The following is an 18494-nucleotide window of genomic DNA, read 5'->3' as shown; positions in this document are numbered from 1 at the left end:
ATATGCTGGAGGTCTTCCATATATAATTCATGGAAAGTAAATAAGCGTTCTGGATCACACAAAACATTGGGCTTTCAGCAAATGTATGACATTCTGAAAAATACAGCATTTCACACATGAATTTCAGGAAAAAAAATATCTCTAATATGTCACCAAAATGAAAAACAAAAAGAATATTGAACCTGACTTTATCCAGTGTTAAGTGAAATGAAAATTATTATTAGTAGATAACAGATCATTTACATATTAATAAATAACATTTCAGAAAACTTGCAATACAAAAACATATTGACTTAGTATAAAAAGTTTTGCGGGGATATATGTTAGTTGAAATGTTTAGCCTATTCACCTGTAATATATCCCTGCATAGGCATATAATAGACATAAACAGAGTGATAACACCAAAAAAACTACCACCAATGCAATGCTATCACCTACTTCCTAACTGATATTCTTTGCCAAAATCACTTATTCCTTTCAGATGGTCCCAACCAACCCCTCTGGCTCAAGGATACTGTAAGTGAATTCATGTATACGCTATATATGCTATTAGCCACTAGAGGGAGAAACTATCAACTATGGATTACATACAATAGCAAATTTTGATTCATAAATGAAATACCAAAAATATTTCTATTAATCTTTTCCTATACATGTATTTCATAATTTCTATAAATACATTCTTGCATTTTTGAAAACCACAGTACCACAGTGGGGCAGCCGTGGCCTACTGGTTAGTGCTTGTAACTGGAGGGTTGTCGGTTCAAACCCCCGACCAGTAGGCATGGCTGAAGTGCCCTTGAGCAAGGCACCAAACCCCTCACTGCTCCCCGAGTGCCGCTGTTGTTGCAGGCAGCTCATTGCGCTGGGATTAGTGTGTGCTGAGTGGGTTTCACTAATTCAAGGATTGGGATAAATGCAGAGACCAAATTTCCCTCACGGGATCAAATGAGTATATATACTTATACTTACTTATACACTTAATACACATAAAAGCATAAGCATACACATTGTATGAACACTTCTGAGGTTTTTGTCAACCAATAATTAGATCCGTATATGTGCGTATATTTGTGCCGCCTCTATAGGCTGGCATTCATCATTCACGTTACATAAAGACCACTTAGAGGATGCAGAAGTAAAAGCTTCAATGTACAGTAGCACACCTCACAAGAGACTTCTTGCGCTTGTTTACCAGTGTGGTCCTGTCCCCCGTTAGGAAGGTGTGTTGTGCTCCTGGTGCTGGTGATTTGGGAGTCAGGTGGGCACTAGAAACGGCTGATAGCGGTGAGACACGTCCATCAGGCACCTCCTCTCTGGGCACCAGAGATGCTTGGGAGCTAGACCCCTGCAGGGGCCGATAAGACTGCCCATTACAGCTGGGATCGTCCGTCAGCAAGATACTGGGTGGCTCCAGGGACGGCCTTTGGGTGTAGTCACGTACGTTCTGGCGAAAGGCCTCCTTGGTGTTGCACTCTTTCCTGAACAAGATGATGTAACACTTTGGTAAAAAGAGAGTGCAGAGGATGCCGTAGGCCGTGAAGAGGATTACGATCATCTCCACGGCCGGGAGGTACAAGTCCGCGTGCGAATGGGCATAGACGGGCCCGAACACCACCCAACAGATGAGGTAGATGACCATGCTGAAGGTGATGAACTTGGCCTCGTTGTAGCCGTCAGGCAACCCCCGGCCCATAAAGGCTATCACAAACCCAATCAGGGACAGAAGGCCGATGTATCCCAGCATGAGTCCGAAGAAAAGCATGTTGCCCTCGTTACACTGCAGTATAATCTGGTTTCGTCCGAGGTCTTTCTGTTCGGCACAGGGAGCTTCTGTAACAAGCCAGGCTGTACAGATCCCCACCTGGATAGCAACACAGGCCGCAATGATTAGGTAGGGCTGGAAGAGTTTGTCCAGAATAAACCTTTTTGAGGGGTCAATCTGAAAGGCCAGGAGGATATTCAAGGACTTAACCAGGATGCAGGAGATGCACAGGGTGAAGCTGAGGCCAAAGAGCACCTGGCGTGCCTGGCACTGGGGGTTGTTGGGCCTGCCCACGAAGAGCACGGCGCTGACGAAGGTGCCAAGCAGAGAGATGAGGAGCAGGAGGGAGATGGGCCCGACAGATGCCCTCACAACGGGCGTGGACCACTGGGCCAGAAACAGCACCAGCACCACCAGGGTCAGGAGCACGCCCAGCGCAGCAAACGACAACAAGACGATTGCAAAGTTGTCTTTCCAACCAAAAAACACAATCTTTTTGTCCAGACACCTGCTGCTGCCCTCTTCAGACCATTGGTGAGCTTCACATGTCATACAGTCCTTTGAATCTGCAGAAAAGACAAATAGAGTATGGAAGAGGTACAATGAAAAAACCAGTTGGTGGTTTACATAGGCTATCTTAATTCAAGTAATTGTGATGTAACAGTGTTTCGCCTAGAAACATTTCCAGTCTCTTCCTGTAGTCACAGAACGTTGGTAACCCAGCAAAGCTGAGCCTGGCTGCTCTAACTGTTAGCTGTAGTAACTCTAAACTGTAGAGCTAGGTAGCACCTTTCCGTTTAATTTCGTACCGACAGTACTCGGTGACCTCAAGAACCAGAGATCTATGTGAAAAAAGGGGGGCTTCTCGGAGTTTGCTTTGTTGGTTTGTTTAGATTTCCATGTGCTTACCTGTAGCATTGCTGAAAGTGTTGTTTGAGCAAGCTTCACATACGAAGCAGCAAACTGGCTTGTGGTCTGTAACTTTCCTTTTTCCTGGACCACAGCTTGGGGAACATCTGGAGGTCACATTACCCTGAAACAGCATTAAGACTCAGTTGCAGACCACCTTTGCTAATCCATTCACAAATTATTTTAAAATATTTTTTAGGTGACATGGGCGAAGAAGTCCATCCCCAGGAAAAAAGACAGAATTATCAAAAATTATTATATTCAAAGACTATTGGAAGGATTATATATAAAGATATTATACATAAGAAATGTGTGTGGGCACGTGCCCACCTACCTTCACTGGGCACAGTGCCACTCAGCCATAGTGGCAAAATGGGTATAGTAAAAAGGCTATTTTTGACTACAGATGGTTGTTTGCAGATGGAGAGGAAAGTGCCCAGTGGGAGCTGAATTACCACAAGGTTGGAGATCTTTGCTTCATTCACAAAGGAGAGACCCCGAGGACTGATATTGTACTTGGCCACGACCTCGGTCATGTCTATATTCTCTCCATTCTGCTTCCAGAGGATGACATCATAGCCAGTGTTGAGATCACCGTGCTGATCAAATTTGTACAGATAAGGATCGTCGGGCCCCAACGTAAAATTGGAATTCCGCAAAGCATTCTTCAGCTGCAAACAAAACAGAGAAGTTTGAAAAGCAAAAAGGAAGGGTGTATGGCAGGAGCAATGGCGAATGCTGTAGTATCCTCCAGGTTCAAGTGTCCATGAAATCCCGGGTTCGAACCCAGGAATTGAACCCACAACTTTTCTGACTAGGCTACTATATGCTAGCCCAGCTCCTTAACCACTACTACCACCCCACAGCTCACACCGCACTTACCTCCCACGGCTCCCACTACTACCACCCCACGGCCCACACCGCACTTACCTCCCACGGCTTAAAGTTGTTGCCCCCTCTGCAGTCTCTGTTTGCACAGAGGTTAGCCACGGCCCTGGCTATGGCTCTGACCGCCAGCCCCACGCTGAACACGGCGTATGGGTAGATCTTCTTCTTCAGCGCTGCTCCCAGCTCTGGCTGGGTCATGTCCTTGCCCTCCGACCACAGGTACTGCTGCAGTATGGTGTTGTTCTGGTGAGCAGCCGGGTCAGGATCCAGGCCGTCCACGTACCTCTGAAAGTGTGACATATTGGCAGTTTTTAGGGTGACCCCGATGACAGTCCCAATCTCACTGAGTGTTCGGTTCTCGACCACACGGCTAGATGTAGCCCAGTTGTCACTGGCAACCCAGATGCGTCCAGTGGCGTTCAGTGAGAGCATGCTCATGAGGTACTTCATGTGATCTGGTTTGGCAAAGGACACAATGACTCCGATATTGGGGTCCCTTTCGATGTTTTGGACGGTTCTGTTTATCACCCTTTCGCGACTTGTGTCGTCTAGAATGTCTGAGAGCACCTCATAAAAAGCAACGCAGATGCCTTTTTCCTTTGCGTGCTCTTGGAAGCGTTGGGCGGCGTAGCGACCATAGTCCCCGTCTGTTGTCACCACTCCCACCCAGGTCCAATTCCAGGCCACCAAGATGTCAACGATGGCCTGAGCCTGATAGTTGTCCTCTGGTACTGTCCGCATGAAGGCTGGGAAACGAGATTTGTCACTCAGAATCCCTGTAGTGGAACCATAACTGATCTGTAAACATAAAATCAAACATCAATTTACTTGAGATTTTCTTTCACATAAGGGTACATACAGACTAGAGGGAATTTTTGCAGCTGCCGGCGTCCATTTAACATTATAATCCTATGGAGTAGACCGTGTTTTCAAAAAAGTCCTCGACTTCTTTCAAAACGCGTGTGGGTGTCTTTTTCTGCAGCTCAGAGTTTCTAAAATTGAAAATGTTCAAATTCTAGTGGTAAAACACCCTACATTACGCTATTTTATGACAGCTGACCAATCACAAGCAGATAAAAAAAAAGATGCTTCCGGCTGCTTTTTGGAACAAAAACGATGGCAGATTTTTTTAAAAACTGAAAAAGCGGTCAGCACAACTTCTCATAGTTGGTGAAATGTCCTGATTGGACAATGTGTATAGATTTGTCCACTTTCTCTGGCCCTCTTGCTTGTGTTACCTGCGGGATTTGATTGATGGACAGCTGTCTAGCCACAGCGATGGAGATCTCTGAGTGGTATCCGCCAACCACGACGCTGACAGATCTTGCACAGGCCTGCTGTTGTTCCTGCCAGGTCTGCTCCAGGACACCCAGGGGCAAACATCCAGTAACCTCTGCATAACAACCACTGCAGTCGACACGTCTGAGCAGGAGTCCACTATGTGATAGCCCAGTGTCAGGTTACCTAGCAGAGGCGAGTGGTTGACGGCCTCCACTGCTTCAACCAGCATCAGAACCTGAAGCAAGCGAGCCACACTGTACCTGCATGAACACACACAAGTTCAAACATACCATAGAGGCATTACAGAGAGGTAATACCAGTAGTTCATGTTTTCCTCTTTTGCTTAGGTGATGCCCTCTGACAACTTGCCAGTAATTACTGATTTTGATTGGGTCAATAACAAAGAAGGGGAAAATTCAGTTTGAAACCTGCCACACCAATATGAATTCTGCACCCAGCCTTGGGGCAGAACACCTGAGACCCACATACCCATAGATGTCATATGATATGACTGGTTTTATATTCTTAATTACTGGCAACAAAGGCAATTTTCAGTTTTACAAATGCCATTTCATTTACAAATACACATCTACAACTGTGAAAACTAATTTACAAGTTACAAATATGATTTTTTTTATTTGTGGATGTCAAAACACGAATGCAAGTCAAGAAATATTTGTGGGTGTCGCCATCTACTGGATTGCGATTTCTGTGTGCCGGTGAATTAAAGTAGGCCTATTTACGTGTGGATTTGTGTGACTTTCATGTGAAGAACGTCTCAGAAGAACTTTGGAAAGCGAAGAATGCGTGTGATCCACAAATGCAGAATCACATTTCACAAATGAAATTTTCGGTTTTACAAATGGCATTTTATTTACAAATAGGCTACACATCTATATTTGTAAAAATCAATATACGAGTTACAAATATGATTTTTTTATTTGTAGATATCAAAACACACATGCAAATCAAGAAATATTTGTGGATCCCCCTCTGCGAATATACAAATATTATTGAGACAAATTTAGCTCCATACAAATAGCATATAGGCTACAGCCTAGAATAGATAGACCCGATAGGCTAGGCCAATTCAATGTAGTGCATTGATGAGTGATAAAAAAAAATGTTAACTGATGATGCTACCAGTGAGCGACACAGTAATAATAAGTGAAAAACACCAGAACATCTGTATTCTATTTAAAATGCCATTAAGGTTGAGGATTGTGGTATCACATACGTATTAAAGTCTCAATGAAACGTGTGATTTCCAACTGTTTCAAAACGCTTTCACAGAGAGCTTTTTTTCATAGCCTATAGGCCTACTCTCACCTCGTACAATTTCGGCCGGATGGCCTTCCATCGTAATCGTCTTGGAAGTTGACGCTCTCATGCACAGGGAAGATTCCGCCGATGATAATGTCGCCATCCTTCGTGGCCTTGAGTGGCCTAGTGTAGCTCGAACAGTGAAGACTACCCCAACTCGCTACGACCACCAAGCACAGGTAACACAGTCCAGTATGGGTGGCCATCTCGTCTTGTCTTTGCACATCACTATCTGCCACTGATCTGTAGCCTCCACAGTCGTCTCCTTCCTTCACTTTGCTAACACACCCACGTCATGGATAATGTTGACATGTGCCTAAGTTACTCATCCCTCATGACAAAACATCTCTCAAAGGCAACTTCTGTCTCTTATCCTATCGCTAAACCCAAATCAATGAATTCCAGGAAATACTGTAGGCTATGGCTCATCTCTGTGGTTTGCAGTTGGCTATTTTTAGAAATATCGAAACCTTTTGTTGAAATGTTAAAAAAAAATGGCATGTAGGCTATTGGGCAGTAGTAGCACAACACAAGATCTGGAATGGCCAAAGATTAGGTTACAGTAGAAATAGCCTACTTGAAGTTCAAGTTATTTATTTGTCACATTCATTTAAAGTAAAATATGTAGTGAAATGCTTAGTCATCTGACTTAAATGACTGTGCAGTGTGTATATTAAGATAGATATCAAATAAATAAAGGAAATAAAAAGAAGACAAGACAAATGTTACTGCAATGATATGTATGAATGTCAGTTAGAATGCTTATGTGATGCAAACTGATGAACATGACTAAGTGCAATTATGATTTTGTCATCATCAAAATGTGGAGTGGATAGAAGCTTTTTCTCAGTCTCTCAGTAGGCCTACTGACTTTCAGGCGCAGGTAACGTTTCTCAGACTGTAACACAAAGAAGAGGCTATTGTTGGGATGACTGGGGTCTCTGGTGATTTTCTGGTGGTCTTCCTGGTATCAATGGCCTGAATTTGGGTATAGTGTAGCCTACTCCTAGTTGTGTTCTGCTGACACCACTTTCTTTAGGGCTTTACAGTCTTGCTGTGTGCTGTTTCCATACTACCTGTAAGAACACTTTCTTTAGTCGATCTGTAAAAGTCCATTAGCAGTTGCTGTTGATGAAGACGCTGATGTGACTTCTTCACCAATTATTTAGTGTTTGGTCCGCTTCAGGTGTGCAGTTATATAGTAACATTTAGGAGGAAGTTGTTGCCCTGGCACCAGTGTGTTAGTCTATACCTCATTCTGATAAGCCTGCTCACTGTCGTCAGAAATGAGGTCAACAACTGCTTTGTCATCAGCCAATTTAACAATGGCATTGGACTCACGTGCAGCCATACAGTCATACTGTAAGTATGTTATATAGGGGATACAGTATGGGGCAAAGAGCACAGCCCCTGTGTTGAGGGTAAGGTACTGTATGAAGAGGTGTGGCTACAAACCCCCTGTTGTAATACATATTATAGAGTGGCCTACACATATTCATACTGAAGGGTTTAGGTACAGGATGTTAGGTTCAATACCGATGTCTACCGAATGTACTGAATGCAGTTTTCAACAATAATCAACAGTAGGCTCAGGCTGCTTGTGAACCATGTTTCAAATTCAAGTTCCCGCACAAACATATTAAATGGCAGGCCATATGTCAGCTTAGTCAATTAACATCAAAAACATTTGACAGCTTTTCAAAATTATATTCCCCTTGCGCATCAGCAATATTGTCAGTTATTTTTAGGCCTGCAGTACAGGCGTACCATACTGAAAATTAACCAAATTGTGGTCTTTCGAATCGTTCAAAATCAAGGTACACTCTAAACCGTGATTTTCGTGTAGGCCTACACCCCTATGGCCTCTATATTGTATTGTGAGGTTGCAGGCAATACCCAACCCCAGAGAGGGCAAATGCATGCATATGTTGTGATATGTGTTGTTGAAAGGTTCTTCAGTGCTCTTTGGTCCAGTGTGTCTATCTTTCCATATGAGGTTGAGGGGTCAAGCAGGCAATACATTTGAAGACTTCAGATGCAAAACCCTCTAAATCCGTCTTACCGCTTTTCTTTTAAATAGTATATGAGAGAGATATTTTTTTATCATGCTCCTAAAGGTTTTTGCCTACAAATCAATATTTCAGACCAGAAGAGAATCATATTTAGCTGGTTTTGAAGCTAAATTATTTTATTAACGGATACTATGTGTGGAGAGCATTCACTCACTATCGTTATCTCATTATTGATGGAGGTGGCGTTTAGAGGCTGTTGCATCTAAACTCTTCATTTCCATATTTGCAAATACTGCAAATGTTTAGACATGGTCTGCATGGTCTTTGGACAGAAAAAAAGAAGCACCCATCAAAAGAAAACTCAGATCAATTATATTATTGGTTTACAATTTAGCATTGAGCTAGCTAAAACTGACTTTCTGATGTTCTGACTCCTAAATTAAGTGTCGATGTCTCAGAAAGGACGCATCTGCTGTTAATAAAAATAAATGGAACATTCATCTCTCTCTTAGCTGTCCATTGTGTCCAGTGATAACGCAAGGTGTGAGGTAGGGGGTTTTGACGGCATTCATAGACAGACACACACACACACACACACACAATCTGATATACAGTACTTCCTTGACACAAATTTTGTTTTCCTGTTTGACAAGTTCATGAGTATTCTATTACTGTATACACAACACTTATATAGAACAGGTGGATTTTCTTCTGCTCTCACGCCACCAGTTTCACAGGAATGTCTACTTGTATGCATGGTTGAGAGCCCCATTTGTACAGAACTCATCAATGCCAATCTTCCGGCGTTTCATAAAGTTCTGGGTGCTTAGCCTTGAGCTTTGAACTACCAAGTTCAAAGAAAAATAAATACTAATAAAAAAAATACTAATATGCTTTATATGGCAGGCAGTTTTGCCTCCAGAATATGTGTCCACTGCACTGCTTTTACAGTTTACAGTACCCTCCATAATTATTAGCACCTTTGCTAAAGTGGACAGACACACACACACACACAATCTTTGATATACTTCCTTGACACAAATTTTGTTTTCCTGTTTGACAAGTTCATGAGTATTCTATTACTGTATACACAACACTTACATATATAGAACAGGTGGAATTTCTTCTGCTCTCACGCCACCAGTTTCACTGGAATGTCTACTTGTATGCATGGTTGAGAGCCGCATTTGTACAGAACTCATCAATGCCAATCTTCCGGCGTTTCATAAAGTTCTGGGAGCTTGAAAAATAAATACTAATAAAAAAATACTAATATGCTTTATATGGCAGGCAGTTGTGCCTCCAGAATATGTGTCCAGTGCACTGCTTTTACAGTTTACAGTACCCTCCATAATTATTAGCACCTTTGCTAAAGTGGACTAAAAACAGATATAAAAAATGATTTGTTGGTAATTGTAATTTTACAATACAAATAATGAGAAAAATCCAACCTTGAAGGGAAGCTAATTTATTTTGAGAAAAAGGAAAGTCTCAGAAAGAAATACATATTTTTAACAAAAAAACATTGCTCATTGACCTGATTAATGATTCAATCATGATTCACTTTAAGTGTCTTGGCAGAGATTGACAGATTTCCTTTGAAAATGTTCAGGTTTTTCTTGGGGATCATGATACCATGCACCTTAATTAGGTTCCAAAGGCCTTTGGGAATACAAACAGCCCCACAATAGCACAGCCCCTCCACCACAATTCTCTTCATTCTTCTATGTACACCTACACACCTAAAGTGTCTCTTGCCAAAGAGCGCAATTTTCATTTCATCTGACAATAGACCACACTTCCAGACAGAGTACCTGTACCATTTAGTAACTCCTGCCATTTACATTTGTAAGTAAATGACTAGACAGGCTTTTTACCTGGCATGTCCTATAAATAATCTATTAGCAGTGAGGTCACTTTTGAAGATTTTTGGGGGGACTTGGTGACCCCATGGCATTTTTGCCTATCATACCATCCTCCATACTGAGCGTGGAGGCAAGATAACCATGACTCTTGTCCAAGAATGTTTATCACATTTCCAATTGATTAGAACCTTTTAATCATTATTTTAACTGTAAATATAGGCATTTTCAACAAAGTACCTAGTTTGTATAGCCGTTCCCTTATGTACAAATGTCAACACACTTTATTGACTAGGGGATTTAGCCTCTGTGTCACTTTCTTTTCATACCTTTGTGAAAAAAAGTCATGAACTATTTCTGAAAGTTAACACTCTGATTAATTAAAGAAGTTGAAATTAGATAGAAAAATACTTACTTGGGTTGCCAATGATTATGAGCAACGTGTTTTTGTTAAAATTATTTATTTCTTTATGAGATTTTCTTACCTGCTTACCTTCAAGGGTGGATTTGTCCTCTTTGTTGTCATTGTGAGAAAACAATAAATTGCCAAAAGATCATTTTTTATACCCGTTTTTAGTCAGATTTACCAAAAGTGCCAAATATTCTGGAGGGTAATGTATTCACTACACTACATTCATCTCAAATAAAAACAATGGGTTTACAGTTTATTAAACCATTCAAACATTTTCAGGAAGCCAGACTGCCCTGAGTCACTTTGTATCAAAAGCACATTGTTCATTGATCAAACTGTCTGTTGAGAAAATGACACTAGACAATACTACGACATCCAGCAAGAACACACTTTAATAATGAAAACATTAACACAAGGTGCTTTACAATAAAACAATTGGACTAATTAAATTATTTTAGAGGTATAACATATATTTCTAACAGCATTTTGAATCACTAATCACTTTTAGGAAGAGTGAACAATAGAAAGAAAGAAAGAAAGAAAGAAAGAAAGAAAGGGCTTGAAAGAAGATCTGAGATCCATTTAATGATGTGAGCTCTGGATGGTCATGGGTGATGTAGTCCACGAAGGATACTGATGATTCCATACATATTTCCTCCACATGCAAGTCCCACGGAGAGCATATGGACACTAGGACAGCCAAACAGAGCCGACAGGCACAAGGCAGCTAGAATGGAATCTCCCCTGTCTGATGCCTATATATAGGCTACAGCACACTATTGAGGGTCCTTGGCCAGCACTGTGGCCCCAATACTGTGGCAGATCTCTAACCTACCTGTACTGCCTGGTCCTTTTGAGGCTTGTGATCGGATGCATTCTACGGAGAGCACTAGGAACGAAGTCCTCTTTGATAAGACTCCAAGACATCAGGAAGGGTCGCCTAAGGGACTGCTGGTCTCAAGCCAAAGTCACTGCATCTCTAGACACACAGAAATAGAAAGCGCACACACTGCAGGATGGCACTGAAGGAGACTGGTCTTCACAGAGAGAGTGTGTGTGTGTGTGTGTGTGTGTGTAGATGTGTGTGTGTGTGTGTGTGGCAAGGGCATCTGAATGGCAAACTGAAGATGGCTGAGAGGAGGTCAGATAAGGATAAGGGCAAAGGGGGCAGGCGCTGGCCTCAGGAGTTGTCTGAGGGCACGTGCTCCTCGAAGCCCTCGCTCTCCCGCACCAGCGCCCGCTCCAGGATCACGCGGCCCTCCTTGTAGCGCTGGCTGTCCTCAGTGGCGAACTCGTAGATCCAGCCCAGCTTGCTGTTGCAGTTCTTGCAGCTGACGTCTCGCACCATGTGTCGCCCGGTCAACATCACCCGGTCCTGCACCTCGCTGTATTGCAGGTTCACAACCTGAACAAGCACAGGCACAACCATACACCTCTATGACATACCACACATACAAACGCAACATGTGCATGCATGTTCTTTGCTTCGTTCATACACGAGCTCATTTACATAATGGCCATCAGAAATACTAGGAGGGGAGTAGTGTAACAGCTGGCTAAGTTCGGAGTTCCAAACGTCCAGTTATAGTGTTCAGATATACAGCCCAACCACTTGATATCTGCCGACTTACACCTATGCCTGAAAGCAGCTATAGACTTGTGCATAATGTGCATGGGCTGGGATCAAAAAATGACAACGGCGATGTTGCAGAACAATGAAGCCAAATACTCTGAGGATAAGCTGTTGTTGCGCAACGTTTCCCTGGTTTTACATTCAGACTGATCAGGCAGTTAGAGAATGAATGAGACTAATGTGATCATTTGTGGGTGAAAGGGATCTAGTTGAAAACAAGGGTCAGGTCCATGGCACAAGTTACCTCGGTGAGAGTTTTTTAGTGTGTGTGTGTGAGACTAGCAAGGTTTTCTGCCATAATAGGTGCAGTGTACAAAGACAAAGATGTCATATCTACCCATAACCGTAGCTGTTGGATTAATAATGTAGAAATGAGGCAGAGCATTCTGTATTTGATCATATCTGTCCAAACTTGCAACATGTTTCCCCAAAGGTTTGGATCTGCAATACATCTTCTGTGTAAATAGATGTAATCAAATGTGTGTGTGAGTGTGTGTGTCAGAGAGAGAGAGAGAGAAAGAGAGCAAGAACCAACCTTGTTAAATAGGAAAGCTCGACCTGTAGCCCCAGTAAACCGCGTAGAGATGAGCTCGGAGCGGTTGGTCAGGATGGTGTCACAGTTGGCACATGAAAAGAGGCGTGTCCCACCGATGTGATCCAGAAAAATTCGACCCATGGTGCTCTGGTACTGGCCTATGCGATGGGAAGGCTGTTTTGCCGGAGAGAATTATGGGATGTAAGAGAGAGACCGAAAGAAAGACAATGCAGTGACAAGGACACAAATGTTACCTTGTACTATCTTTTCACAGATTAGTTTTGTAACTTTGGTCTCCTCTGCTTTGAAAATTAACCTCAAAGTAACAGATCTGCCAATTGCCTCTGACATCATGTATGTTTTATCAACAACCCTGATGATGATGATTTATGCCCGTCACCCTGGCATATGTTTTATCAACAACCCGGATGATAATGAGATGATACGGTTGTCATGCCACTGTCATGAAAAAAATGTTATATTTACTGAGCGAGCTTCCTGGTGCTTGACCCAGGTCACGGAGTTAAAATTGTGGACTTGATCTTAAGGACTGAACAGTGATCTTCATGTGAGCCAATCAGTGCAGCAGTCTGCCAGCCCGCAGACTGCAGTGGCAGCCAGACAGAAACGGCTGGCCTGATACAGGCTACCTTCAAGGTAAAACATAACAGGAGGCGATGGCTCTGCTGTTGCGCTGTGGGGTAAGACGAAGGTGGAGCGCATCCGTCGGAAAGAAGAGGAAAACGCAGTTTAGAGAAGAGAAATAAGAATGTATAAGCAGACATAACCTAGATAATAATTTATGTATTTGTTGAGATTACTTTGAGCACTGCTGCCAGATTGCCAAAATAACAAATTATAGCAAATCCACGAATGTTTTGATAGCCAGGGTTTACGCAATCCCGATGCAACTGCCTTTGAAGCGTTGTTTTTCGTGTTTTGTCCCATTATTGCACAGTAGGCTAGTAAATAAAACGGCTACAAACCCTTACGATGGATGGAGTAGAGCAGTAGTAGTTTGGTGCAACAGCAGCTGTTTTAAATAAAGCGATTTACAAGTGAATGCAAACTGCGTCTGGGAAACAAAACACGAGACTAATTGTGTCTGAGAAGCCATTGTAAGATAGCCCACACACTATGCGCCACCCAATGTTAGTCTGTTGGATTCGTTTTGATAATGAATCGCACTGTTATCTATCAAAATATGTTATTGCGAAGTTGGCACGGCACGGAAATGTTGACAACACCAGCAGCAACAATGTGCGTGCAGCACAGGCTCACCTTTTTGTTCGCGACTTTGTCTGATTCTCGACTTCGCACTCTGTTAACTGCAAAATAGCTTTACAATTTGAGTGGCTCGTGTTGGAGTTGATTTTGTCGTCGTTTAAGACGATGGATCTGTTGTCATTTGCCTAGAGAGAATGTCGTGGCTAGACGAGCTCCTTTCCCTGAGGCAGTTCGATGTTGTCGTGTTGCTTTGTTGTACAGACAGCCAGTACAGCTGTCCTACAGCCGATGTCAACATCCGGTACGATGACTCCGCCCCCACGTCCTCGTCGCGCTTGAGGAGCATCTCGCTGCATACTTGCGTGCCGCGTGCTGGTGTTTTTCTTGCACCTCTGCAAACGCTAGAGAGCGCGGTTTAGTGTCTGGCTTAGATGCCTACAGTAGGCCTAAGACATTTCCCATATATTACAAGTAAAACAAGTTATGGAAAAACGACACGCTTTTTAAATACACTTTAGAATGTCAAGCATCTTTGTTCAGACATCTTTGTTCTGATAGGCCGCCTATATGTCAATTTAGGCTATCCATAACCTTTCAGGTCAGCTTACCTTAGCCTAGTTCAAGATGCTCTAAAATGTTCCGTTTGAAGATACAAATTTTGTTGGGGGGGAATCCTTTTAAACCTCCCCATTCTATTATAAAACATTTTCCTGCTCCATAGGCCCAGACCTGTTGCATGTTTTATATAGCAAAATGGTCAAATATTTTCAGCAACTCTCTCTTCAACATTAGGCTACATGTTGACCAGAGGTTTCCTTAACAGCAAAGATGTTTACGAAAACAAATACACTAAGATATATCTTATCATGTGTGATCGAGTGTAATTGCACAGTTGGATCAGATATGCTTTAGTCAAAACACTATTGAGTAATACAACAGTTAGGACTGTTATCACTTCATACACAAATTTGTAAAAGCATACTAAAATTACACAGATCAACACCAAATAATGGAGCAAGAGCCGAATTAGGTCAATTCCCATTAATAATAAAAATTCAAAAAAGAGCAGTTACATTTTATAACCATCTGAAGTCTAGTGACCCAAAATCCTAGAAGTACCAAGCCCTTTGGTGTCAAGAGCAAAATATTGCAAAGAGTGCCCTCAGCCATTTAGTCTTGAATTTAAATTCTAACACCAATGTAATACACCCCAAGAAAATCATGACACAACAAAAAGAAAAGTACATACATTATTGGGAAAATTCAATTAAAACTCAAAGTAAAATGCAAGTGTACCAATCACTATAAAGAGATTATAAAATGGCTGAATATTTATGCATCATAAAAGACCCCCAGATCCGAAAATCAGTCACTAGGTACAGACTCAGTGACCACACATTGGCCATAGAGAGAGGCCGCCACAAACAAACATGGCAACCAAAAGAGGAGAGGGTATGCACTTGCTGCACACAAGAAATCGAAAATGAAAAACATTTTCTTTTACATTGTAAAAAATTCATAAACAATAAACATCATATTCAATAAACATCAGATCAATATATTTCACAAAATTTGAAAAAATAATCCCAAATTTTAGAAATTTACAGAATGACACTCAAATCAAATACTTATTAGGAGAATACCCAACCTTATTACCACTAGCGGCACGATATGTCACAGAATACCATAAAGCACGAGACAGCCACTAGGCAAGCAAATATATATATATTTATCCTTCCTTTCTTTCCTTTTTTTTTTTTTTTTCTCCATTGTGTGTTAGTGTGTGAATGTTTGGGGGAGGGGGTGGAGTGTGCTGTGTGTGTGTGTGTGTGTGTGTGTGTGTGTGTGTGTGTGTGTGCTCTAATGTTGTATTATTTTTATTATTCTCCATAGTCCATGTCAATTGTTATTATTATTATTATTATTATTATTATTATTATTATTATTATTAATCACTATTTTTTTATGTAACTACTGCTTTGGCAACATTGTAACACTTACAGTCATGCCAATAAAGCTCATTGAATTGAAATTGAATTGAATTGACTGGTCTGGTCAAACTATTCAAGGTTCCCCGCAGTCATGGAAAACCTGGGAAAGTCATGGAATTGTAAAATCCCATTTTCCAGGCCTGGAGAAAGCATGTAATGCAGTAAATTTGTTGAAAGCATGTAATGCAGTAAACAAGTTGTTAGAAAAGTCATGCAATTTAATTTCATCATACCAGGGATGTAGGTAGGAGATACATCACGTCACAGAATTGTATCGCTTCTTCAATACCGTCTCACGGTGCGTTCATGGGCATGGGAAAAACCTTTTTTCCAGTGAAAACACGTGAAGTGAAACATCACTTCATGTGGGAATTATCACTTGAAATCTGCATATCCTTCTTTCAAATGTCTTAACATGCCTTAGACCCACATCAAGATGTAGAGTCTGGGAACAGAAGTGACTCAATCGGGGCGGATAAACGGTTGTCATTCAAATTTCCTCTCTGCACGCAATACAACTCAAGAGTCCCATGCATATTCCTATGGGGCCAAATGTAACATGCCTTTTTAGTCCACAGAATGAATGCAAATACAAATTTATTTGCCATTTACATCGTGTCCACGGAAACAAATTGGTTTGCATTGAAACACTGAAGAGAGTACATCATTTCGTGGACGAAATTGACTGGTGGCCTTTTCCTTTGGTGGACATAATGCTGAATGCAGTATTCACTGTCGTAGACGAAATGTTTGGTCAAAAGTAATTCTGTCTACGTAAATACGGAATGCACCTACACGCATCATTCTGTGCATCCTATTTCAATTTCGTCCACAGAAGTATTGTGTTGTGTTACAGAAGGCATTCCGTCCAACACGCATTCAATAGTAACTTAACAAAAAGAATCACGAAATCAGATTTGTGAAAATGCATTCAGTGACATATTTACTTTAATTCTGTGTCAGGATATTTTCATTATGCATAAATGCATAACAGAATCACAAAATCAGCTTTGTGACCTGCTACAATTCATTTCGTGAGTCAGCAGTTTACGGAATGAATTATGTGTCAGGATATTTTCATTACGTGGACGAAATGCATAACAGAATCACAAAATCAGCTTTGTGACCTGCTACAATTCATTTCGTGAGTCAGCAGTTTACGGAATTAATTATGTGTCACGATAATTTTATTACGTGGACAAAATGCATAAGAGAATCACAAAATCAATTTTGTAACCTGCTAAAATACATTTTGTGAGTCAGCAGTTTACGGAATGAATTAGCCAGTGGATCCCATTTAGAAGTGGCACTCGTGCCTCCCGTTATTCACAGAGCTGCGTGAAATGTATTGCAACTTTTCGCCACGAGGTGGCAGCTTAAGTCCGTGGTAAACGGGACAGCTGGCTGCATTCAGAGGCTTTGCAACGGCAGTGTGATTGGCAATCCGCGAACCGGTGCCAGGCCGTGCTGGACCTAGCCTAGGTCCGCGAAAAGCAACTGCATAGGCTTTCTCTGAATTATCTATGGTCTATGATCTTCAAACTATAAGCCTCTTCGACGAGTAGCCTAGATTGCTGGTCCACTGGACCACGAATTTAGGCTAGATTAGGTCTATGCCCGGTGCTTATGTCTGTTAATTTTGCGGCACAGCTGCTGGAATCGTGGACCGAAAGAAAAAGAAACTAAATGTTTCCCTGATCAATGCATAGGCCTACTTCTTAATTCATCAAATATAGAGGCATAATATTAGCCGAGGTGGTAGTGGTAGGCTGTGAGTGCTCATTCAAAGTCTATGCGTGTCTGTGCAAGTGAAACTGACAAACTCGTGGGCTAAGCAACGATATTTAAAACAATGAATGAAGTGGATTCCTGTAATGTTAATGAAAACAGTATAGCGATTGGATAGCCTAATAAATCGCGACTTGTTGTAGGCCTAACAGTAGGCCTAGTTTATACAGTATCGTCTCGCTGGAGTGCGCGCATATTAGGCCTAATCGCTATGCCTACTTGCCCGTCCAAATAAAGGGCTTTCCTTTGTTTCACGGAGCTCTGACTAACGGGAGGCGCGATTGAAGTGGCCACTTCTAAATGGTAGCCTAGGCTACCCACTGGCTAATTCATTCCGCAAACTGCTGACTCACGAAATGTATTTTAGCAGGTCACAAAACTGATTTCGTGATTCTATTATGCATTTCGTCCATGTAATGAAATTATCGTGACACATAATTCATTCCATAAACTGCTGACTCACAAAATGTATTGCAGCAGGTCACAAAACTGATTTTGTGATTCTGTTATGCATTTCGTCCACGTAATGAAATTATCCTGCAACATAATTCATTCCGTAAACTGCTGACTCACGAAATGTATTGCAGCAGGTCACAAAACTGATTTTGTGATTCTGTTATGCATTTCGTCCACATAATGAAATTATCATGACACATAATTCATTTCGTAAACTGCTGACTCAACTAAAATGTATTGTACTAAACGATTTCGATTCTATTATGCATTTCGTCCACAGAATGAAAGCATATGTCACTGAATGCATTTCATAAGTTGTTAAGTTACTATTGCGTGGACGGAATGCCTTATGTAACACAACACAATACTTCTGTGGACGAAATTGAAATAGGATGCACAGAATGATGCGTGT

The 18494-nt window shown here is 41.7% G+C and overlaps 2 protein-coding genes across 2 annotated transcripts; both read right to left on the bottom strand.

Moving 5' to 3' along the window:
• Positions 1–1147: 1147 nt before the first annotated feature.
• LOC125298843 (G-protein coupled receptor family C group 6 member A-like) lies at positions 1148–6372 on the bottom strand. The gene is given in 7 exon segments (XM_048249712.1): positions 1148–2331; positions 2718–2781; positions 3130–3345; positions 3605–4360; positions 4801–4872; positions 4875–5103; positions 6173–6372. Coding segments are annotated over 7 exon segments (2721 nt in total).
• A 4454-nt stretch (positions 6373–10826) lies between these two features.
• LOC125298759 (protein yippee-like 5) lies at positions 10827–14135 on the bottom strand. The gene is made up of 3 exons (XM_048249604.1): positions 13902–14135; positions 12621–12794; positions 10827–11857 (listed from the first exon to the last, which is right to left on the bottom strand). The coding sequence occupies exons 2-3, from the start codon at positions 12759–12761 to the stop codon at positions 11633–11635; spliced, it is 366 nt and encodes a 121-aa protein (XP_048105561.1). The 5' UTR covers positions 12762–12794; positions 13902–14135; the 3' UTR covers positions 10827–11632.
• Between the last annotated feature and the right edge of the window lie 4359 nt (positions 14136–18494).

The sequence above is a fragment of the Alosa alosa genome, chromosome 8, assembly GCF_017589495.1.
Source record: "Alosa alosa isolate M-15738 ecotype Scorff River chromosome 8, AALO_Geno_1.1, whole genome shotgun sequence".
Taxonomy (NCBI): Eukaryota; Metazoa; Chordata; class Actinopteri; order Clupeiformes; family Clupeidae; genus Alosa; species Alosa alosa.
The sequence above is the reverse complement of the archived record's forward strand: the minus strand, read 5'-3'. Positions and strand labels throughout refer to the sequence as shown.